At 49.7% G+C, this 23108-nt stretch overlaps 12 protein-coding genes across 14 annotated transcripts; 5 read left to right on the forward strand and 7 right to left on the reverse strand.

The window, feature by feature from the left end:
- Positions 1-239: 239 nt before the first annotated feature.
- FOIG_06798 (uncharacterized protein) lies at positions 240-2143 on the forward strand. Its single transcript, XM_031206016.1, has one exon. The coding sequence runs from the start codon at positions 298-300 to the stop codon at positions 1981-1983; it is 1686 nt and encodes a 561-aa protein (XP_031064740.1). The 5' UTR covers positions 240-297; the 3' UTR covers positions 1984-2143.
- A 345-nt stretch (positions 2144-2488) lies between these two features.
- Positions 2489-4008, reverse strand: FOIG_06799 (endoglucanase). Its single transcript, XM_031206017.1, has one exon. It carries the CDS (start codon positions 3730-3732, stop codon positions 2644-2646), a length of 1089 nt encoding a protein of 362 aa, XP_031064741.1. The 5' UTR covers positions 3733-4008; the 3' UTR covers positions 2489-2643.
- Positions 4009-5057: 1049 nt separating this feature from the next.
- Positions 5058-6382, forward strand: FOIG_06800 (uncharacterized protein). The gene is made up of 2 exons (XM_031206018.1): positions 5058-5469; positions 5519-6382. The coding sequence occupies exons 1-2, from the start codon at positions 5232-5234 to the stop codon at positions 6160-6162; spliced, it is 882 nt and encodes a 293-aa protein (XP_031064742.1). The 5' UTR covers positions 5058-5231; the 3' UTR covers positions 6163-6382.
- Positions 6383-6889: 507 nt separating this feature from the next.
- On the reverse strand, positions 6890-8605 carry FOIG_06801 (uncharacterized protein). The gene has a single exon (XM_031206019.1). The coding sequence runs from the start codon at positions 8426-8428 to the stop codon at positions 7004-7006; it is 1425 nt and encodes a 474-aa protein (XP_031064743.1). The 5' UTR covers positions 8429-8605; the 3' UTR covers positions 6890-7003.
- Positions 8606-9147: 542 nt separating this feature from the next.
- Positions 9148-13221, forward strand: FOIG_06802 (D-3-phosphoglycerate dehydrogenase). The gene is made up of 4 exons (XM_031206020.1): positions 9148-9780; positions 9824-9876; positions 9927-10017; positions 10068-13221. The coding sequence occupies exons 1-4, from the start codon at positions 9431-9433 to the stop codon at positions 10669-10671; spliced, it is 1098 nt and encodes a 365-aa protein (XP_031064744.1). The 5' UTR covers positions 9148-9430; the 3' UTR covers positions 10672-13221.
- Positions 10732-13819, reverse strand: FOIG_06803 (uncharacterized protein). 3 transcript variants are annotated; one of them, XM_031206023.1, is made up of 2 exons: positions 13322-13819; positions 10732-13206 (listed from the first exon to the last, which is right to left on the reverse strand). In XM_031206023.1, exons 1-2 carry the CDS (start codon positions 13346-13348, stop codon positions 10807-10809), a joined length of 2427 nt encoding a protein of 808 aa, XP_031064747.1. In that variant the 5' UTR covers positions 13349-13819; the 3' UTR covers positions 10732-10806. The 3 variants fall into 3 exon arrangements, with proteins under 3 accessions (XP_031064747.1, XP_031064745.1, XP_031064746.1); XM_031206021.1 differs by having other exon boundaries at positions 10732-13255; positions 13322-13818; XM_031206022.1 differs by having other exon boundaries at positions 10732-13214; positions 13261-13818.
- Positions 13820-13925: 106 nt separating this feature from the next.
- FOIG_06804 (N4-(beta-N-acetylglucosaminyl)-L-asparaginase) lies at positions 13926-15437 on the forward strand. Its single transcript, XM_031206024.1, has 2 exons — positions 13926-15131; positions 15187-15437. Exons 1-2 carry the CDS (start codon positions 14106-14108, stop codon positions 15190-15192), a joined length of 1032 nt encoding a protein of 343 aa, XP_031064748.1. The 5' UTR covers positions 13926-14105; the 3' UTR covers positions 15193-15437.
- Positions 15408-16534, reverse strand: FOIG_06805 (phytanoyl-CoA hydroxylase; the record flags this gene model as incomplete). The annotated part of the gene is made up of 4 exons (XM_031206025.1): positions 15408-15446; positions 15492-15584; positions 15631-15848; positions 15898-16534. 4 exons carry the CDS (start codon positions 16532-16534, stop codon positions 15408-15410), a joined length of 987 nt encoding a protein of 328 aa, XP_031064749.1.
- A 622-nt stretch (positions 16535-17156) lies between these two features.
- Positions 17157-17941, reverse strand: FOIG_06806 (uncharacterized protein; the record flags this gene model as incomplete). Its single annotated transcript, XM_031206026.1, has 2 exons — positions 17543-17941; positions 17157-17498 (listed from the first exon to the last, which is right to left on the reverse strand). The coding sequence occupies exons 1-2, from the start codon at positions 17795-17797 to the stop codon at positions 17157-17159; spliced, it is 597 nt and encodes a 198-aa protein (XP_031064750.1). The 5' UTR covers positions 17798-17941.
- A 347-nt stretch (positions 17942-18288) lies between these two features.
- Positions 18289-20365, reverse strand: FOIG_06807 (phosphatidylinositol glycan, class T). The gene is made up of 2 exons (XM_031206027.1): positions 19530-20365; positions 18289-19485 (listed from the first exon to the last, which is right to left on the reverse strand). The coding sequence occupies exons 1-2, from the start codon at positions 20290-20292 to the stop codon at positions 18500-18502; spliced, it is 1749 nt and encodes a 582-aa protein (XP_031064751.1). The 5' UTR covers positions 20293-20365; the 3' UTR covers positions 18289-18499.
- Positions 20366-20477: 112 nt separating this feature from the next.
- FOIG_06808 (uncharacterized protein) lies at positions 20478-22938 on the forward strand. Its single transcript, XM_031206028.1, has 2 exons — positions 20478-20887; positions 20936-22938. The coding sequence occupies exons 1-2, from the start codon at positions 20531-20533 to the stop codon at positions 21380-21382; spliced, it is 804 nt and encodes a 267-aa protein (XP_031064752.1). The 5' UTR covers positions 20478-20530; the 3' UTR covers positions 21383-22938.
- On the reverse strand, positions 21261-22918 carry FOIG_06809 (uncharacterized protein). The gene has a single exon (XM_031206029.1). The coding sequence runs from the start codon at positions 22748-22750 to the stop codon at positions 21641-21643; it is 1110 nt and encodes a 369-aa protein (XP_031064753.1). The 5' UTR covers positions 22751-22918; the 3' UTR covers positions 21261-21640.
- Positions 22939-23108: the final 170 nt, after the last annotated feature.

A 23108-nucleotide genomic window follows, 5' to 3' on the forward strand; every position in this document is an offset into this window, starting at 1 on the left:
CTATCGGTTGATGCCGATAAACTTTGTGTGAATCACGCGAGAGTTTATCCACATCACCACAGTGACAAGGCGGGGGTTTATGCTACTGTATCAATTAACAGGCAACAGCAGATAAGGTACTGTAAGAGTGATAATCGGCTCAAAAATGCCGTGATTCATCAATCTACAAAGGTTCCTTGCTATGGATATAAATGGAGATCCTTGCTCCAAATGCAACGGAACTTATGTTTTTCAGTGTGACCATGATGCTCTTATTAATCTGAAACAGGAAGGTGGCTGGCCGTATCGCAAAACTATATGAGAAGCTTAAAGCCCCCCCGCGATTTATATCTTGACCAAAACAACAACATATTTCTATCACCAGAAAATATGTGGTTTGCTGGCTGCGCTTCCGCTGCCCTCTTGGCGCTCACCGCCAGAGGAAGCGCGTACAGTATCCCCGCTCTGTCCGCTCGAGCCTCCTCAGACTCTGGATCCATAAAAGTTCACAATATCTCGGTTCCCGTCGATCATTTCCACAATGAGACCAAGTATGAACCTCACTCGGATAAGAAGTTTCCCTTGAGATATTGGTTCGATGCGCAGCATTATCGCGAGGGCGGACCGGTCATTATTCTCGCCTCTGGTGAGACTTCAGGCGAGGACAGAATTCCATTCCTCGAACATGGTATCCTGAAGATGCTGGCCAATGCGACTGGTGGTGTTGGAGTCATTCTCGAGCATCGTTACTATGGCACCAGTTTTCCTGTTCCGGATCTCAAGACAAAGAACCTGCGTTTCTTGTCCACTGAGCAGGCTCTCGCTGATACAGCTTACTTTGCCGAGCATGTCAAGTTTCCAGGTCTGGAGAAGCACAATTTGACCGCTTCCAACACGCCTTACATCATCTACGGTGGATCCTACGCTGGTGCCTTTGCTGCTTTCGCCAGAAAGATTTACCCTGAGGTCTTTTGGGGTGGCATCTCCTCTTCTGGTGTCACCGAGGCTATCATCGACTACTGGGAGTACTTTGAGGCTGCACGCCTTTTCGCACCCGGCGACTGTGCCAAGGTCACACAAAAGCTCACTCAAGTCGTCGACAAGATCCTCACTGGCAGCGACAAGGAGGAGAAGAAACAGCTCAAGATTGCGTTTGGTCTCCTTGGTCTACGCGACGACGACTTTGCATCCACCATTTCCCGCGGTATCCAAGGGCTGCAAGGCAACAACTGGGACCCTGCACAGGACTCACCTGATTTCGGGATCTACTGTGGCAGTGTTTCTTCCGATGCTCTTCTCTACGCCAGCACTAGGCCTCTCACACCTTATGTCAAGAAGTGGCTCTCAGCTCATGCAAACAAGAACGACGTCAAGTATCTGACAAACCGTTTCCTCAACTACATCGGTTATATGAGGTCAAACGTTGAGTCTGATAAACAGGGAGGCTGTCAAGGCCAGACAGTGAATGAATGCTACTCTATTCGCGAAATGTATAGCAGCACTAGCCTTAACCCAGCATCCAGTGGACGTCAGTGGACCTATCAGACATGCACACAATGGGGATACTGGCAGACTGGCTCTGGAGTGCCTAAGAACCAGCTCCCTCTGGTCTCCCGCCTCGTCGATGTCGAGTTCAGCACCATTCCCTGCCGCCAGGAATTCAACATCACAGCTGAACCTGACGTCGAATCCATCAACAAGCTCGGTGGCTGGAACTTTAGCTACCCACGCGTGGCCTTCATCGACGGTGAATACGATCCTTGGAGAGCCGCTACACCTCACAAGATTGGTCTTGCTCCCAGGAAGTCGACGGCCAGTGAACCATTCATCCTTATCCCGTACGGTGTTCACCATTGGGATGAGAATGGTCTGGACCCTAACGCCACTGAGATCGGACTCCCTCCTCCTGCAGTTGCCAAAGCTCAGCAGGATATTGTTGATTTCACCAAGGCTTGGTTGGAGGAGTACGAGAAGGAGAAGGGGAAGCGTGCGAATGACCTTTAAGATGCGATACCTTGATATTCTCTGTACATAGTTAAAATCAGGCTTATGATTATGACTTCAAGTTAGTCCTAGCAATAGAGACCTATGTTACACCTATCTGGTTCAGGCGTCAGTCTTGTCAATACTCTTGAAGAGGAGCTTCTATGAAACACTGTGAACGGGTAGGAATCTCTCATAATTCTAACTTTCCTAGAATCTTTTGTATGACCAGTTGCTAAGTTATGGGTCTGGATAAGGCTATCAGCCCCAGAGAGGATGTCTACAAGGTTCAACAAGCATCGGCCTTACATTCTTATATGCTAAGCGGTATTGGGGACACTACGCGAGGTATATCTATGTGGACAGTGGCTTTCTTCATTCACATAACCGCTAACATCTCTAGAGCCAAGCGACTGTTGAGAGGACGGATGTTCTTGTATGGGTTCAAAGTATGCAGCATTATAAGAGCTAGGCATTTGAGGTTCCGATCGGAGAAGCACTCAAGCATGTCACACGAGTATCGGACAGGGTAAGATAAATGATAATCAAGGTAATTGAATTATATCTTGGACTCGAGGTCACATATATACAGCAGAATACTCAAATATTCATCCCATTCAGGATAGACAGGCTTTTGTCCTTGTAAAAGCCTTTCATACACAACCACGCTTAGTGGTCTGCTTAGTTCATGAGGTCACGAGCGTGACGGCGGGCCTTCATACCGCGCTTGGCCTTGCAGCCAGTCTTGGCGGGCTTGCTAGCAACCGGAGCCTCAGTCTGGACAGGAGTGGCAGGCTCTTGAGCAGCAGGGGAAGTCTCGACAGGGGCAGCGGGCTCCTCAGCGGCAGCGGAAGTGGCAACAGGAGCGGCAGCAGAGGTACCAGCGGCGGGAGCCTCAGTCTGGGCGGGAGTCTCAGGGGCGGCAGAGCCGGAGTCGGAACCAGAGTCGGAACCGGAGCCAGAGCCAGTGGTGGGGGTACCCTTGGCCTTCTCAGCGAGCTTGCCCTGGGTAACCTTGGGGGACTTGATGGTCATGGCAGGGCCGGGGATGGGGTAGCTGGTAGGGCTGTTGTAGAGATCGAAGACGATGCCCTTCTCGGTGGACTTGTACAGCTCAGTTCCGAGGGTACCCTCAGGGAGCTCAGAGCCGGAACCAGAGATCTCGAGGTTGAAGCACTGGGGGTAGTTCTGAGCACCGTTCTCCTGACCAGCGGCGTGGAGAGCAATGATCTCGTGACGGAGAACGTAAGAACCGGGCTTGATGTTCTCGGGGATCTCGATGAGCCAGCCGTTGTCGTTGGCAATCAGCTCGTCAGAGGCATAAGTACCGGGGTTACCAGACTTGACAAGACCAGCCTCGTCGATCTTGAAGAACTTGAGGGTTTCCTTGTCGACGGACTCACAGCCGGCAGAGCCGCAAGAAGCCAACATGTCAATGACTGGTCCCTTGTGGCTCTCGGGCCAGGTATCCCACTTGATATAGATCTGCTCACCGGCCTTTACCTTGGCGTGGCCCTTAGCATTCTTAGCATCGCGGTGGCAGATGATGTCGCCGGTGCCGAAGGCATCAGGGGCGACGAAACCGTTATCGGAAGCGGTGGTGGACCAGGCGATGAGGGTCTTGGGGGTCTGGTCGTAGGGAGCAGAGCTAGCATCGTAGCCGTCGTAGACGGTGCCAGCAACGTTGATGGAGGAAACGTGACCGTGGGCAGCAACGCCCATGGCACCGGCAACGGCGGCGAGAAGAGTCTTGGAGGTGAAAGAAGGCATCTTGAAAAAAGTGGGTTGTGTTTGTAAAGAGTGATGATATCCGACTGGCGGTTGAAGTAAATGAATGAATGAATGAAACGACTTCTGTCAAAGAAGCGTAAAAGAATGTGCAAGGAGCAAAAAGTGAATGGAATGAACTGCTGAATGAGCCTGAGTGAAGAAAGAGAGTATCTTCGAGAGGGGAAGATGGCGGTTTATATGAATGTTTGGAGACCTGAGCTGGCGGGTAAAGAGCCTCATGGCTAAACGGATCAGTTTCCCGCCTTGGATAGATTGATGCAGGGGTGTCATGATCGGGTCGATATGCCATCAGGGATGAGGGTGGTGAAGGGTTGCATGGTGTTGGCCAAGGCGGTTTCAGCCCCTGTGGTTTTATGGGTATGATTGATCGAGATATGAGCAGATCATGCAAGTATTACAGTGATATTCATAGTATTTTAAGTTTACAGTCGCATTTTACCGACGGTATAGTCGAGGCTAGCATCTGGATCTTCACGATAGTCTGCAGATGGCCAAAGTAAGATTGATTATTGCCAAGAAATGGCAAAACGGTCATTCAGTTGAATACTGCCAACACCGTCCCAAGCGAAGTGACATGCCCGTCTTGCAAGCGAGCAGTCCATCTCGGCCGAAGAACCGCTGTACCTGAAACTGGGGCAGAAGACAAGATGGAAAAACACAAGCGTTCTTTTGTTCCTGCTTTAGCGCCGCAGGGGTCATGGCAACGGTGTTTATTTTTCCGCAAGTCCCCATCTCAAGACCCTTGCAGGCCCAAGCTTTGGGTCAGTCGTCCTGAGACGATGGAGTTGCTTCTGCCCTTCTCCTGATGTCGCTTCCAAGATGTCCCCTCAAGTCCAGACGAATGAAGATGGATCTGTTAACCGCTGAATAGATTAAATCAACGGATGAATTAACCGAAGGAGACGAGAGGGCCTAGATTCTCAGGTGGCGTCAATCAATACGGTCTTGACAGGTCGCCTTGTGCGTTGTAAGCCGTCCTCTTGGGCCGATTGAACCGATCGTGGTGGTATTCGGTGGTGAAACCGTAAGAGCTTCACGATAACCCTTCAAAACACCAAACAGTCGGTCCACTCTGCAGTGATAAACTTTTAGGGAAACAGTATAGTTTTATGCTTTTCCTGCATCACATAATCTTCAACTACCGACTCTCAACAACTGCCATAGAATCGCGTGACTCCCATGAGATAGCGGTGTAAAATGGTACCATGTGAACCATTTTCTCAACAAAGTCGTAGTGTAGTATCTCGGATTAGTATTCGCATTCTCTCTTTTTCGCTAACTAACTTTTTTTTTTTCGCCCATCTAAAAGTCCAAGCTTTCCCATTTTTCCCGTGTAATCTCCCTAAGCCCCCTTTCAACAGCTTGGCGACGTTTAATTAAAATTTCCCACTTCCATGCATCAAAAACCACGAAGACAGGAAAAATAGGAATAAAACCAAACAAGTTTCCATGAGTTCGTCTCTGATAAGGGAAAAGATATGCTTACGACGGCGCAACTTGAGACACAGGGGCTGAATGTGCAGGGGTCCAGCGGGATTCTGAAACCTGACAACCTTGGCGAGGAGGAACGAGAGCAGAGAGGAGATGACAGTGGCAATGAGGGGCGCCTGAAGCCGAGTCTGCAGTTTACGGGGCATCAGCTCTTCTATGTCTTTGGGCTTGATGGAATAGGCGCGATGGCTTTATCTGGGGGTGTGAATTTCGCATTGGCTTATGGTGAGTTTACAGCTGAAGTCTGAGATGAAAAGCTAATGAGAATGGATAGTCATGTACACCACGCAAGACACCATCAAGAACCCAATTCGGTTGTTTCAACTGCCAAATACACTATCAGGCGATGCAGCTGTAACTATTATCGTCCAATGCATTCTCACGTGGTTCGTTGAGATGGGACTCGTCAGTTACGACCTTTCGAAACGCTCTGTTCAGCCGATTGGCTTTGTTCCTGAGCCCTCGCATCAGTGGCTTCGATGGCTGTTTTTTCTTCCACCGGTATCTGATCTAAGCGACTCCGAAGTTGAAGAGAAGGAGACTCAGAGAAAATCCACAGTCCCTCCTGTACTTACGACAATCGTGCAAGGGGCACTAAGAGGTTTTATACTCGCTGTCGTGGGTTTCTTACTCCTCTGGCCACTGAGCGTGGGGGTTTTGACCACAGTTGGAGAACGCGATGGCGGGGATTGGAGATATAAAGACCGCTGGACGCCACAGGCTTTCAAGGCGATTCTTGGCGGTGTTCTAGGTTTACTTACGACCCCTTTGATGGCTTTGTTCTGGCTGATCAAGGCGGGTTGGGAGGGTAATGATGAAAGAGCTGAGGCGAGAGACGCAAGACGGAGTCAATACGCTGAGGCTGAGAGGATGAATGCAAGGAGTTCAAGGCAGAGCCGATATATGGCGGAGGTATAGACATGCATTCGTGATAAACGTGGCGACGATTGCTTGATGGATTAATGACACGGAATTATAATACACCACTAATTATGCCGGAGCAGGGTCAGGATAGAAATACGGGCATCGAGGGTTGAGATGATATGCCGAACCATCACGAAAAAATGATAGTAAACATTATATAGACTAGGTAAAGAAAGTAATGATATCGTATAAATTAGAGTGGATGTTACCCCAGCGGCGAGCGTCCAGTGCTTAATTGCCGTATTCTAGAAGTCTAGGGTGGCTTCGATGGAATTATACCGTGGAATTACTAATATCGAGAGGAACGTCTCATAAATCTCACATACCGCTTCTCAATAAATCTGATAATGGTGCCGGTTGATGCAACAATTTTTGTAGTCGTAGTTTGATGTCGAATTCGTGATGTTGAGAGTGAGTGCTAATCGATCCATCTTGCTCAGCGTGTTACTGGCCCTGTGAAGTTGGCTTCTGACGAAACCTGTCAACGCTGTGATCCCCGTACAAGCAGTAAGTCCCGAAATGGCGCGGCCATATAGATAGGCTAATGTATGGACGGACAATTACCACGAAAGGACCGAACATAAAATATTCCATAATAACGGCGTTAACGTTGAAGCTGGAGGCGTCGGGCCAGCCCGGTGGTTGGTGATGTCTTGCCCCAGAGGACCCTGTGGCGTCCCCTAAATCCAGGGCTGTCAGCCTCCCATTGAGATCATCAAGATGGAAGGGAGCGCATTACATCCTCTATCTTCTGGTGTTGGCAGTCGATGTCGCTCAATTCAGCATTTAATTGATGAATATCATTTAATCATAATTTGAACCTATGACTAACGGATCACATTCGCTTAGGATTAACAAACACCATAATCTCCTCCCAGGCCTTGACCAAAGACGTCCCCATCGCCTCAATCATGGTCCATATCCGACGTGGAATATAATGGATCAACCAGAGGAGACCCGCGCCGATAAACCAGATACAGGAACCTAAAGTGCCAAAGATTGCTTTGAGCACATCGTAACTCGTTCTGCCAAAGGCCACGAAGAATGCGCCAATTGCTTTGGGCGCGTCCACGAAGATGGCGCGTACGAGATGGCAGAAGCCATTCCATACATCCCGAAGAGTGATCCCGCGCAAGAAAGTCACTACGGCCATGACTGCTGTGTGTAGAAGGGAGAACATCTTAACGAAAATGTTGAAGATGGCTTCGCCGATGCCCTTCAATCCGCTTCCGATCCATCTTAGAACAAACATTACAGCGCCGGGTATGCCTGTCAGGATCTTCCACAATACTTTGAAAATCGCCTTGACCAAGCTCTTCAAAAGCGACGGAAGCTCCTTGATGCCCTTCCAAACCTCCTTTGCAGCGCGTTTGAGGGTACTAGGTATCTCGAGTATCGCGTCCTTGACTTTGCCGGGCAACTCTTTGAAAAAGGTCTTTACCCGATGACGACGTTTCCAAACAGCGCGACATATCTCCTTCGGCGCATCCCAGACCAAAAGCTTGGGGAGATCCCAAATGAGTATCCTGACGAACTTGACGATTCTATCGATAGCTCGTCGCACCCGGTCCATTTGCTTTTTATGTACAACCGCCCATCGCTTCCACGCGCCGCCGCGAATGGACGGGAGATAATGAACGATTTCGCGATGGCGGTTGGCAGCGGCGAGACGAAGAGCGATCGCCCCGTCAGGCGCAATGAGGTCGTGCTTCGCACCGTAGTCTTCGATCAAGACTTTGACTAATGCGAGGTGCCCGCGCTCAGCAGCGACCATCAACGGCGTACGCTCAGGCAAGTCTGCAGCCTTGACGGTGCTACTGCCATCCCGTGCGCGACCGTACTCATTGACGCTAGCACCAAGAGCAACGAGGCGGCTCACCATGGGAACCTTGCCCGCGCGCACAGCAGCATTCAACGGTGTTTCGCCCCATCGACTTGTAGTATCGGGCGACACCCATCCGCGGGCTATAAAATCGGCGACAATATCGTCGTGACCGTCCTCGATGGCGGAGAAGAAGGCATTAACGATGTCGGATTCGACTCGGTATGCTTCATCGTAAGTTGCCCAATCTACATCGGCGGTAAGGCGTTGGAGGTTAGTCGGGCGGCCGGCGGGGGAGTGTAGGATAGGAAATTCGACGCTCCCGGCGGCTTCGATTCTGGTTAGAAGGTCGTCATTGTCGACAGCTGAGTACGTCGGAAGAGGGTTGCGAAGGCTTTCATTTAGCGCAGCAGGATCTGGTAGGACAACCCGAGGCATCGTAAAGTGTTGAGTGATGGTCGACTCAACCTAAGATGGGAGGAGGGGTAGGTATTTGAAGTCATCTCAGGCTTTTGTGGCTGTCTTCAAGGCGGAATCAGCTGCTCTTTGTTGGCATTCATGGCATTGGGCTGTGTGAAGTCGTCCCGAGGTTCTGGAAATTGGGGGCGTTTTCAGCTGCTGGTCTCTGCCACCGCCAACGGTCCTGCAGGGTTAGTGGATGATGTTTAGCGTAGGCTGCCTGTAGGGCTGAGCTGTTTGGTGGGCACAGCCACGGAGTTTGGCTGGGCTGAAAGAATGGAACTGTCAAATATCTCTATTTATTGGAACGTAGAAAATTATGCCTTTTGTTTGGCTTCTTCCAGTTCATCGGCTGGGTGGCACAGCTATTCGGGCTCAGCCAATGTTTTAAGACAATCTCAGCATGGTGGTATGGCCGTGAATGTGGAGGGGTTATTTAAGTTACAGTGCAATCGCTACTCATGGTGATTAACCGGATGATAAATCAGGATCTGAAGTGAAAAGTTGGCATAGCATGACAGCATAAATTCTCTTTAAAGTTCATACAAAAGTGTTATGAGCACCCAGATCTTATATATGATCGCAACAATGTTCTAGCATAACCATGCAGACTGTGGAGCGCAAGTTCGGCATTGTTTCCGAGGCAGTACAGGGTAGTCGATTTCAAGACAGGTCAGCCTCATAAACTCAATCAATCAACGTTGCACAACCCAAAACTTATATGTTCAAAGTCCATATACAGTTGAATTTTAATTCGTTTCCGAGACTATAATGACAACATCGGCACTATGCAACCTCTTCATCGCGATATCAATCCACTCAGATCCATCCTTATCTCAAGGCGTCAATCAGCCCCACCTTGACGACAGCATCATCGTGGATGTCTATTTGTCATCCTCTAGACTCAATATTCACTCATGATCTCCTTCAATTCTCCCTCTCGTACTTCCGATTGACAACTTCATTCCCAGTACCTTCATCATGACGCTCGTCAGAATTACCAACAACAAAACCCTCAAAGGCCACAAAGCCGTAATCTTCTCAACAGTTGAACCACCAAAGGCTCAGATTGACGCTATTCAGAAACAGTTCCCTGATTTGACTATCAAGACTTTCATTCAGCCATGGGGTGCACCTCTAGATCCTAGTTTCAAGGAAGAAGAGTGGCAAGATACTACTGTTTTATTGACTGCCACCTTGTTGCCAAAACCAGAGCAGGCGCCGCATTTGCAATACGTTCAGCTTACGAGCGCTGGTGCCAACCATCTAATCAAAGATCCCCTCTTTACGGATACAAAGATTCCATTTTCGACCGCCAACGGAGTCCATGGGTGAGTTGGACTTGCAAGGTGGAAGACTATAGCTAATTGATAGACCTCAAATTGCGGAGTGGATAATTACTACTTATCTATCTCATCGACTTCATTGTAGGACATCCAGGAGCTCCTTTTGAGAATTCTGGCTTACGATTTGATAGTGAAGGAATATACAAAGCTTCAAGATGAAGGAAAATGGAAACGTCTTCATCAGGGCGCCGAAGATACTGAAGACACAGCTGGCAAGCGAATGTCAGAACCCATACTCTCCTTTCCAGAGATTTTCGACTAACAAACTACAGTGGCATCCTAGGCTACGGCAGTATCGGCCGTCAAACAGCCCGTCTGTCAAAAGCTTTAGGTTTAGACGTTCATGCCTACACTCTCCACCCTCGCAACACTCCAGAGTCTCGCCGCGATGACTCCTACACGCCCCCAGGCCTTGGTGACCCAGAGGGTGAATTCCCTAGCAAATGGTTCTCCGGCGGATCCAAAGAAGAAATCCACGAATTTCTCGATTCAGGACTAGACATCCTCGTCATCTCAGTGCCATTGACTGACAAAACGAAGGGATTGATCTCGAAGCCTGAATTTGAAATTCTTGGTAAGAAGGGAACTTTCTTGATTAACATTGCGAGAGGACCTATCGTCAATACCGATGATCTTATCGAGGCGCTGAATTCGGAGACTATCAAGGGTGCAGCGCTTGATGTCACCGATCCTGAGCCTTTGCCAGATCAGCATCCACTGTGGAGTGCGAAGAATGTGACTATTACGCCACATATCAGTGCTGCTTCCTCATTTTACTATACGAGGTTGTTGGATATTTTTAGATTGAACCTTGAGAGGTTGAGTCAGGGACGAAACGATTTCATCAACAAAGTCAACCGGAAGGAAGGTTACTAGAGGTTTTCGAACGAAGATATGAAAAACCATTGAATATGTTTCGGTTTCCTATCTTCTATACGTGATAGAAATGGACACAGGAAATAAATAAACCGCATAATTTAGAGAATGTAGGAGTGATATTGAGCTACACGGTTACTGAACCATTTTCTTTTCCATCAAGACCCTGATCCTCTGCACCTCAGCAGAACCATACGTTTCCTCCAGCATCTCCATGACTCCCAACGCAGTGATCTCTGGATCCCACATATCCTTCGAAATCACAGCACTGACATCCGAAAACTGCACGAGCTCCCTTACAATCTCAGTCCAACGTGAAGTTCCTTCAGGGTTGATATCGTAGTATTCAATCCATTCCCTCCGCTTTGCATCGCGAAGATGACGAAGAACAGCCAGCCATGGAGTAATTGACTGATGTGTGATGAAGTGTTTGTATTTATGATTGGGACCTGGGTTGATGCGTGAGGGATTGTTGAGAAGCCAATGGACGAGCTTGGGTGACGACACGGGGAAGATGGTTTTGTTACGAGAGCAGAGAAATTCTGTCGCGTATGAGAGTAAAGGTGTAGACCCGTCCTCTTGCTCTTCTTCCACCGCTTGTTCTTCACGAGTCAGGTCCTCAACTTCCTGACAGACATAAGTTGCCAGACCGAACTTGGTCGCAAGACACAAAAACGGCCGATGAATAGGAGGCGCTTTCATCCTAACCTCATAAGCCCCAAACGTACTCTTTGCCCAATGGTCATAAGGATCAGACGGCTTCTCAAGCCAGAGCCAAGAAAGGGCCTTATCCATCTCATTCAAGAATTTCCGCTGAAGGCCCTGAGCATCGTTAACGATGTATCGTGCATGTGTCATGGCGAGTGCAATATCAGGATACCACTCATCTAAACGCCGATGATGCTCTATTTCTTCGAGAGGATACTTCAGACGAAGGACATATGATCTCTGAAGTTGAATATGAGGGTCAAAGTCTGGAGACTGGAGTGCTTCAAGACGTTTTCCTGCTCCGCCGTCCATGAGCCAGTCTCGAACTGTACGGTGTATGTAGATGACTTTGCTCGTCGTGATGAGACTTGCAACGTTGGCATGTCTATCCTGGAACTTTGGAACACGCATATTGCCCATGGGCTTGGCAACGTGGACGTTCAAAAGCCTTGCGAAGCGAGCTTGAATATACTGAACTGTAGTTCCGCACCGTCTCTGAATTTCTTCATCCGAAGCTTCCACCACTTCGCGATCGAGAGCCATAACATCGTCCTCTTTGAAAAGCGCAAAGGCAAGTTCCCAGACTGTCAGCGAGTTGGAGGACTCATCTTTGATAAAGTCCGCGACAATTTCCCTGGCATGCATGAGCTGGAACAGAGTGGCAGTCTGCACGATCTCCGAGGATGTCTGGTCCTTGAAAAGAAGCTTCTCGAAGAGATCATCAAGATCAGTGGGAAGTTCTTTCAGAGTTGTCTCCAGAACTTCGAACTTGCTGTTCTTCTGAAATGTTACGAGCATACGCTCAACTGCGAGTCTAACCCATAAGAAAACCCCATTGGCCTGTTCAACCACCGTAGTGACTAACAGATGAGTCGACTCCGGATTCTGTTTCATCAGCCTTCGAATCTGGTTATTCGCCTTGAGTGTATCTGTTGCATAGCGGTACATATCGTCGTAGCTCAGGTCCTGAAGCTTGGTATTTGGGACAGATGTTTCAAATGCCTTTTCAAAGACATCCCATGGCCGAGATGAGAGACAGAGTTTGAGTGACTTTCCATCATATCTGGATGTTAAGTCCTTGAAGAAGTTGATGATTTGGACATGATCGCCATCAAACTCATCAAGACCATCGATGAAGAGACAGATATTCACGCTATGCAAGGCCGCGTCGAGAAGAGAGTGAAAGGCAGCCTGTAAATCTTGGACGGTCCATTCCAGAGCAAAGTTGACTCGTTCTTTGGTTGTCATCTGTCGCAAGCGACTCCAGAGATCAGGAAACGCCTTTTCAATGAGCTCTGGATCAGAAGACAGCAACTGATGCAGGAGATATCGCAGCAGGCCAGTTTGCGACCTCTGCTGCCGAGATCCACTCGTCCAGAAGAAGAAGCCCGCTGTATTGACTCTCTTCTTGCCACCCCATCTGCGAAGATGATACAGCGCAACAGGATGCTGGGAGAGGTATCTCACGAGCGTGGATTTACCAGACCCGGGTTTTCCAGTGATCCAGTAGATAGGACCCAGCTCCGTGCTGCTAAGCCATGAGACGAAGCTTCCTCTGAAGTTCTGACACAGAGATTGATGGATGGGCGAATTGTCAAAGATCCAATCAAGAGTCTTACCGTGGGCTTCAGTGACTTGGCTTTCGCGATCATGCATACTTTTGTATGACAGACTCTCGAGAATGAAGTCATTGATGAGGCCGACGGGAGCTAGCCTCGGGGGTCTCGGGATAACCGGGATCTGCCCGGGAGACTTGCCAGCATCATCGTGAGCAACTGGTTCCGTGCTCCCAATTGAACTCTTCGTCTCAATCTCTTCCGGCTCAAGCTCACGGCCTGTGAGCTGTAAATCAGCGAGCAAGGGTAGACAGAGTTCACTAGCAACACAACGTTAGCGCACCGTTAGCTCCTGGAGAGCAACCAGTAAAGTCAACTGAACTCACTGTGACGACGGAAAGGTGTCTTGGCATTGATGCAACACTTCACGGAGCCGTACATTCAGCGCCGTGACATCGTCCAGGGGCCAAAGCTTGCGGAAGCCAGCGACATCAATTAAATCACTGAACGCGTCCAAGACACGGTTGATGTGGACGACGAGGTCATTACCGATCTGAACACAGGCAAACTTGATCAGACTTTTCTCATATTCTCCCTCCTCATTCTCAACACGCTTCACCGAATGCGTCAATCCCTCGAGCAAGCGAGCAAAGTCGGTATCACAGCGATCTGTATATCCCAGACTGTGTATCCCTCGCACAGCATGGCATACATCAACAGCCCTGGCGAGGAATTCAGATACAGTGTCAACGTTAGCGTCTACAGCCATTTTATAAGCTTGTAATGGTGTAGCTAGCGGGTTTAATTTATTTAACTATTATGCAAAAGTCCTTTTAATCTTCTCCTCTTGGCATGTGAGTTTCACAAAGGTTGAAGTTTAAAAATTAAAAGAGAGGTTGGAATGGAATGTGAGACTGGAATGAGGGGTTTAAATACGGTCTCATGTTGGTCACGCGTAAGCAATCATCCCTGCAGCTTCTCTACTATCACATTGCATTGAAACAGGCTGAATTAGCTATCGAGTGCCGGTCTGTGAAACAATTGGTTATAGCGTCCTACAAGGTTCACAGCCCGTACCACGCTTATCAAAAGCGTCTGTTTCGAAACGTCGTATAAGAAACGCCACTCTCCCTGCCAATTTTCACCATCGTCACCGAACAACAAACAAAAATGTCTGCTCTTTGTATCTTCATGGGAGTTCTCTCCCTTTCGACATTTACACTCGCGGCGGGTAATACACCTGGTCTTCCTCTTGTTATTAATACATGGGGTGGCGATTTCACCGCCGCTACGGATGCGGCCTTCACCGCGCTGGGGAAGAAGGCTTCTGCTCTTGACGCGGTTGAAATTGGAGGCACGACGTGCGAGAACAAGCAGTGCGATGGGAGTGTAGGCTTTGGAGGAAGTCCTGATGAGAACTGTGAAACTACACTTGATGCGATGATCATGGATGGTGGGAGTATGAATTCTGGTGCTGTTGCTGCTCTGCGTCGCGTCAAGAGTGCGATTTCTGTTGCTCGACATGTCCTCGACCATACTACTCATTCTCTCATTGTCGGAGACCAAGCTACAGAGTTTGCTATCCAAAACGGCTTCAAGACCACAAGCCTGTCTACCAAAAACTCGGATAAGCAGTGCAAGGACTGGAAGGCCAAGAAGTGCCAGCCCAACTATCGCATCAACGTCAGCCCAAACCCGGCATCAACATGCGGTCCCTACAAGCCTCTCACCACCCTCACGACAAGCACCATGAAGACCAATAAACAAACAGGCCATGACACCCTCTCTCTCATCACAATTCACAAAGACGGCTCCATGGCCGCAGGAACAACAACAAACGGCGCCTCCCACAAGATCCCCGGACGCGTCGGCGACGGCCCCATCGTTGGAAGCGGCTCCTACGTCGACAGCGACATTGGCGGCTGCGGAGCAACAGGCGACGGCGACATCATGCTCCGTTTCCTCCCATGCTACCAAGCCATCGAAGGCATGCGCAACGGCCTCTCACCAAAGGAAGCAGCCGAGGATGCAGTTCTTCGCATGGTTCGCAAGTACGGCGATCTCAAGAGCGGCATCGTCGTCGTGGATCGGTACGGAAACCATGGCGCTGCGTGCAGTGGGTGGAATTTCCAGTACAGTTACAGAGGAGGAAAGATGACCAAGACCAAGGTCGTTACTGTGAAGCCGGTGCAGGAGGTACGTCTTGACTTGTAGCCTTGACGAATGATGAATGTGGTTGACAAAGACTTAGGTTTAACGAGCATCGAGCGCAACAGCATGTTTGTATTTTAGTTGTATCAATCGACAACAGTTATGCCTTTGACTTTAGTAGCGATTTAGATATCCAAGAACAAAAATGGAGAACGATTTTTATGTTTCTGCTCTTTGTGCATGTGATATTTAATTGACCCCCCCTCAAGAAAAGTCTTGATATATCGTCAAAAGCTGAAACCACAGCCTTGATTCACCATTTCACAGCCCATCATCGAGTCGAAAAGGAGCAGACCATCTCTGCATCACGATTAGTCCGATCCTTCATGTATAAGAATCACATACCGTATCGTGAGGTCTCGAAGAATCCACGAATCTCAAATCTGTTCCAAGTCGAATTCGGTTCTCAGAATCCTTGTTGATAGTTGAAGCATGAATCTACACAGCATCAGCCGAGTTTCTTCCAAGTATCGCAGATACGTACCATATGTGGTTTGTGAAAAACAACATCGCCGGCTTCATACTCTGTCAAAAGCCATCTTCCACCTCCATTATCTTCTAGAAATTTGATGGGACCGAGTTCTAAGAAACCATTGGACATCATGTTCTTATTGAATGCATCAATGCGTTCCTCTTCAGTCATACCGCCGTCCCTAGCCTTTTTGTTAAATGCATCTTCCAGTGTTCGACCTAGGGTGTCGCCTTTTTGGCGGTTAGCTTGGGGATCTCCATGCTTTGGAGGAAGACTCACTGCCTTCGAGGTATATCAGCCCGCCGCCTTGTAAACTGATGTCCCCAATCGGAACCCAAGCTGTCACTGAAGTAGGCTCTCCATATCGTAGAAATGACTGATCATAGTGCACTCCAATTGCATTGTTATGTGGCGTATTATTCCTCAACAAAGACCTTGGGAGTAACTTTGTATCATCGCCCCAGCCTTTCAAGTTGGAAACAAAGTCTCTCAAGGCTGGATGTCTCGAAAACTCAAGGTAGAAGTCCTCTGTGTGAGCTTTCTCCGCAAGACTAGCGAATGAACCTGGGTTGATTTGATCTTTGCCAAAAGGGCCGGCACCGATACTAGGATAGTTGACACCTTTGTTGTCAGGATCGAAGATACCATCAACGGGAGCCGAATTGGGTTGTAGAACACCACTGGGGCTGAGAAAATTGAAGTATGCTTCTCGGCAGTCGAGTACGTCAGAGCGAGGAAGAAGGCCTTTCATAAAGAGATATCCTTCTTTCTCGTAGCGGGCTCTCAGGACTTCGATCGGTTCGGATGAATACGACTGTTTGAGCTTTCCAATCATGCCGGAGTCAAGAAGTCCATCATTTACGAGATAGCCCTTCTTGAAAGCATGCTGAGCAGTTTGTATCGCAGTCTGGGCCATAGTGCAGGAAATCAGTCTGGCAGCAATTGAATTGACATGAAGAGGTCAGACATTCGTGGGAGGTCGTCATTTTATCACTTATACGAGGAGGACACAGCTTCATGACTGGGAGCCACTTACACACATGGAAAATGTCTCCGAAAAAAGATCTTAGTTTCTTACCAAAAATAGTAAGATTTCGGCGAGACATTACCTAGTCAGACACTCTATCAGGGCAGCTGGACATAATATGCAGCCACAGAGTTGCGGGGTGCAGGGCTAGTGGGGGAATGGCATCATGAACTCGATCAAACAAAGGCAAGATTGACGGTTCCACGGGAGCTCTATCTTTATAGTCAAAGGAAGGGTAATATTGATCGATTGTGCTGAAAGAAGCAATTGCTTAGTTGGGGACTTACTCGAAGGCCTCACATTGAGGATAGAGGCTGATGTTAAGCATATCGCTGCGACACATGACAAGGTACAATGACAGACTCAGGATCTAAATTTGTGACAGAGATACAAAGCTGCAAGCGACGCTGGTAACTGGGAATCATCGCCCGAAGCACACCGAAATGACATTCCCTATCGACTATCGTCCACATCATCCTACTAATCACCTGTCACATCCTCCAAACTCCTCCTACGTATAAGCCCAAGCAGCGAACTTATCCCCTGCAGTCTGGATCTCAATCCCCTCGACAGTCAAACAGCCGCTTCCCGTAAAAGTGCCCGTTGTCGCCTTGAGAACGGCCTCCTTCGTGATCGGGACATTCCTCGCCGTTAGACAAGCCCAAAGTCCGGGATTTGCGTTCTCCGGTGACCACATGAGTATCGTGACAGGCATCTTACACTCTGAGATGACATGCACGGGATGGAACCCGCCCATTTGTGAGCCTGGGGGCCGGAGGGCGGAGTGTGCTGGCGGGTAGGATATGATTCCGTCGGGAGCGACGAAGATGAATTGACCGCCTGGGACTGCAGCCTGTTGCTATGAGTATGGGCTGAGTGAATGGTGATGTGACTTACTGCGAGACCAGTCATGTTTCCATCGACTTGTGTGGATGTGCCATCGGGGCATTCAGTAGCATTGTCAAGACCGCAGAACGTGCTGGGTTTCGTGGCGCCGATGATGAAAGCTTTATTCCTTGCATTGATGATGCGCGCGTGGATCTGAGGAAGCGAAGGTGCGTAGACAGAGAGGGTGTAGTATGCATTCACCGCGACGATGATCAGGAGAAGTAGAGCGAGGAGTCTCATGGTTGCGAACTGCGCAAGGCGCATTTACGTGTTGACATGGAATGCGAGAAGCTGGCAGCTGCAGTGCTATAAGATGATGGTGTTGGGCAGGGGATGTCTTGGCAAATGCGGATAGATTGGACGAGATGAAGGCGATAGAGAAAGAGAGGAAGGCCCGAGCCTTTTCTACTCGATACCTTCTTATCTCGGTTACATCTCGCGGGAATGCCTCGAAGAAGAGATGATCAGAATATGCCATAAATAATTCTTATCATTTAAATCTCTGTTGTTGTATTGTAGAACTCCAGAGTAATGTTGTGTTCGACTCTTCGTCTTCTCCTCCACATGCAGATTTGACCTCTTCTTCCATTCGAGGCTGTTGCGAGAACGTCCACGTCGTCCTTGAAGACGCCAACTACAATTCGGGCAGCCCTTGAGTGCCTCGAGGACCCTGAACACATGTACACCTCAACTCGTCATCTGGAACCTCAACAGAGATGCGATAAGTTCGTGTCCACGTTCCCCAGATCTAATGACGCGGCCCGATGATGCTTCAACAAGCACACTGCAGGGTCGACGTGACAAAGACGGTAAGACCGGGGACACACTTGATCGCGTTGACCATCATTCGTGATCTCTTCCCCGAGGCCATGTACTCGGATCGCAGGACCATGCCAGCTGAAGACGACTGCAGAGGTAACAGGAAGATCTTGTATTGTAACCAAGAAAATAACTCATACATCATATCTATTGCTTCCCAGCCTTGCCCTTCATTCTATTAACAAGTCCCAACAGCTTCGCCTTCAAAGCCGTACTCTGCGCCTCATCGGCACCCACAAATCTCCTGACCAAAATATTGTACAATCCTCCAAATGCCAGTGCGATCGCCGTTGATGTAAAGATAATGACGTTATAGGGCATGCTAAAATCAGGCGTGGGTAGGTACAGCAGCAGTGTCGTAGTGCGGATGTTGAGAACCTTGGGCTCTAATGTTGTGATGACAGCGGCGGCGACGTCGAAACCTCTATTAGCGTCAGGAGGATATTCGGTGTATCGCAAAATGGACTTTTCGAAATCGTATGTCAGGAAAACGGTGCAGTGCGGCGGAATGCGCATGAGGAGTTCAAGCTGTGTACCCCTTGCGCGGTCGAGTGCGGGACGGTAGTAGATCTCCTTGATCAGGTCGCTCGAGTTCGACCAAGGCGAATCGGCAATACGGGCCGAGAGGGTGTGAAGATAGATACGCATGAACCATGGCAGTGACTCCATGTAGACGAACTCAACATCGGTGTCACTAGGGTTGCTCAAGATGGCCTGTACACCACCGTGTTCCTGGCCGTGGCCGTTGAAGCTGCGATCAGCGTAGAGAAGGGGTGTCTCGGGCTTATTAAGGATCTTGTCCTCGTCTTGTGACTCGGGCTTGACGAGCATGAGAGTGAGTTCGGCGTTCGTATCGAGACTGTAGCAGCGAGAGTTTCCGTCTTGGGATCGGATCTCGCGGGCGCCTTCGGTGGTGTAGATGTCGCGGGACTGGGGGATCTGAACACAGACTGGAGGAACATTGGGGTCGGTGAGAGGACATGTACCCTTCATGGGGCGACCGAAGACTTGAGATAGAGTCCAATCTTGACCGTCAAGACTGTCGGCGGGGTAGCATGCGTGGTCAGAGTGGTAGGGTTTGGAGGTATCGCAGAGCAGCTCGTGAGCAGGAGGGGGTCGCGGAATCGGGTTGTCTAAAATTGTTAGAAAGGTCATTCAACAGCATCAAAGGACATACTTTGAGGCCTCTTGGATCGATTGACATCAAGAACCATATCCACAGTCTCTTCCATCTCCAAAAAGCATTCTCCATCTGCATTGCACTTGGGTCGAACATCAATTGCCATGCTCTGATACGATGCATCGAACAACTTGTGACCATCCAGAAGCGTAGCAATACCAGCCTTGCCCTTGCACGGCAACAGCTTCAAGAAAGGTGTCAGATTCTCTGTACAGACAACCTCATGCGGCAAAACACCATGAAGAAGTCTCATGTTCGCAAGCGACGAGTTCGAGTGGTCGCCGTCGGGCTGGAAAGACATAACAGGTCGAATCGTTCTCGTCTCATCGATAAAGTTCAAACTGGCGCAGAACAATCCCGAAAGGGCGTTGGTCAATGTTAACCACTTCTCATCCGCCTCTTCATCAGTCTCAGCGTCCAACCACGCCCAGAGTTCAACACCAGTGCCTCCCTCGCGTGTTCCGTCCCACGGTCTAGCACCCCACGACTGAGCATCCCATCGTCCTAGCGTAAATCGTAAATGTAACTCTCGTGTCCCAGCATACTGAAGAATCTGCGCCAAGGATCGAGGGAACAGTCGAAAGTTATGGGCTTCAAAATCCGCAATCGATGTATTGGCTCGGAAGTTGAAGCTCGCTAGGAGCTGGGACAGGGGTAAAGGTCGAAGCGTCAATTGCTCGTGATAACCGGATGCGGCTGCAGAAGTGAGTGCGAAGCCATTTGCTATGGCCAGTAAGAGATAGGCCAGAAAGCGGCGCATCTTGAAAGAAAAAGGCGAAAGAGTGTGGAAGTCGATCAAGACTTCACATGGCACCTTTGCCCTTGGGAGATCGATTTGGTGTCGTAGCTTGGAGAGCTGTTGCGACGTGGAGGATTCGATGAGGTAAGCGGTGGGATTTGGCAGAAAGTTAGCTTCCCGGCGCGTTCCTCCACATGCCGTCGCATCTTGAATCTTGAGGCCCCGCCAACTTTCAGCATCTTCAAACGACGTATTCGCAATGGCCGCTGAACAGAGAAAGCTGCTCGAGCAGCTTATGGGCGCATCTTCAACATCGCGCGCCGCTCAACTATCGCTCACCGACCCTAAAGTCTGTCGATCATATCTCGCAGGCACCTGTCCACACGATCTCTTCACAAACACAAAGCAGGATATTGGACCGTGTCCGAAGGTGCACAATGAAGGGTTGAAAGCGGAGTACGATGGTCTATCGGATCGGGAGAAGCAGAAATACGGATTTGAGTACGACTATATGCGCGATCTGCAAAAGTATATCGATGACTGTAATCGCCGAATCGATGCTGCACAGAGACGATTGGAGAAGACACCTGATGAGATTCGTCAGACCAATGTTCTGGTACGTCCCTAACCCTGTTTATGCAATGCGAGATACTAACCTATCTAGCTCAAATCTATTTCCGACCTCACAGCTTCCATCAACAACGGCCTTCTGGAAGTCGAAATCCTAGGCTCAATGGGCGAAGTCTCGCGCGCTCAAGACGAGCTCTTCCGCGTCCGTCAAGCCTCACAATCCAAATCCGACCGCGAAAAGGAACTCAAAGCCCTCTCCGACACATCTGGTCCCTCAGGCCACCAGAAGCTACAAGTCTGCGATGTTTGTGGTGCCTACCTCAGTCGACTCGACAATGACAGACGCCTGGCCGATCACTTCTACGGAAAGATGCATCTGGGATATGCACAGATGAGGAAGACGTACGATGCTTTCCCTAAGGAGATGAAGGGCCGATCGAGGGCGCCTATGGATGATGATGGACCTGGTGGACCCCGAGGACCTCGAGGTTCAGGATATAGGAGCGGCCGCGGCGGAAGGGGATACCGTGGAGGATGGTAATCAATGTGTAATTATTTATTGGGATGTTCAGGCGTTTGGCGCTGTGTATAAAATGGACGGAAATAAGAATGAAAGAGTTGGCGGAGAGCAGGATAATACCCTTTCTAGAAAAGCAGCTCAGCGCCGAAAGGCAAATAGAAATGAGGAGAAGTCTTTCAATCTCGCTTCGGCTTTCGATGCTGTCTAACAATGCTACCTATGGTATTTTTCCAACTCCGCTGTCAAGCTATCCCTAGTCTTCCATCTCTTTCAATTTGTTCATGACTTCTTGTTCAGCTCATCATACTCATCCATCTCTTCATCCCACTTTCCACCAGTGGGTGGTGGCAGTGGTGGTGGAGGTCCAGCTGCTGCAGCCGCAAAAGCCGGCTTATCGTTCGCTGGTGCCGGTGCGCTCTTCTTGACCTCACCGGGTAGAGCTGGGAAGTCTTCGGCTGCTGGGACGGCTTGTTTGACTGGTGCTGGTGGTGCGCCTTCATGGCCACCGCGTCCGCCTCGGCCTCCTCGTCCTCCCCGACCACGACCTCTACCCCTTCCACCACGATGTCGCTCGTCCAAGAAGCGATCCACGTCATGTTCCTCGTTATCCTTTGAAGCGTATCGACTTCCACCAAGACCGGAGCTTCTTGATCCTCGAATACCACCATTTGCGCCGCGGAAACGTCGGTTTTCCTCCTCTTCAAGAGTATCCTTGCCCTCATCCCATCCACCCTCCTTCATACCCATGGCCTTGAGTTTTCGCTCTCTGTTCTTAGCGCGCTCATCATCAAGTCTGCGCTTGTCCTCTTCGCCACGTTTACGTCGCTCAGCTTCCTCGGCGCGACGCTTCTTAGCCTCCTCCATGCCGCGAGCATACGCAGCAGCATGATCCTTCTCATCCTTTTCGGCTTTCTCAAACTTGCGCGCCTTCTCTGCGTTAAGGAGCTTCATCTTCTCCATCTTGGCAGCGAGTTCTTCGTCCGTGAGCTTCTGTCGTGGGTTTGCGCCAGATTGAAGACGAGCTGCAGAATTGGCGGCGGTGTTTTGCGAACCATGGGTGTTCTTCTCGCGAGGAGCAGTTGGAGCGTTAGGAGGTGCGTTGGATGTCGGTTGGGGAGCTTGTTTTGCGGGCTTGGGAGGAGCTGGTTTATCGGCATATCGTGACGAGGAGAGGCCAGCGGGTTTTGAGGCAGGGGCTGAGGGTGCGGGAGCTGGCGCTGACGCTGGCGCTGGTTTCTCTTGAGGAGCGGGGGGTTCCTGAACCGGTGCTACAGGTTCAGGCTGGGGTTCCGGTGCGGCTTCAGTAGTGACGACGGTCTCGCTCTCGACCGGTTCGAAGTCGTCGTAGAAGAGATCATCGTCAGTACGTCCTCCAAATTGGTCATCCATGGCGGGCAGTTGTGGCTGCTTGTAGACAAGTTGAAACAGGACAAGAAATGATATTCAAAATAATGCAATTGGCCACGCAGAAGCTAGGCCGAGGAGTTGTCCAAAAGGGAGAGGGGGGCCTGGAGAGTTCAAGAGGGATGATGAAGTTCGCGAAACACCGATACCCCGCGGAATTCAGAGGGTCATCGCAAGGTGGGGGAGGTTCGGCGGGTGATAAGTGGAGCCGGCGGAAGGCACATGCGGTTAATTGTTGCTCCGGCTTTGGTGCTCTAAGTTTGAACCATAGATGGCTTGCTTTAACTTAAGGTTATCATAATGTTTATTGAGCCCATGACGACGTTCATAGTTTGAATTCTGA

Source organism: Fusarium odoratissimum (genome assembly GCF_000260195.1).
Source record: "Fusarium odoratissimum NRRL 54006 unplaced genomic scaffold supercont1.9, whole genome shotgun sequence".
Lineage (NCBI taxonomy): Eukaryota > Fungi > Ascomycota > Sordariomycetes > Hypocreales > Nectriaceae > Fusarium > Fusarium odoratissimum.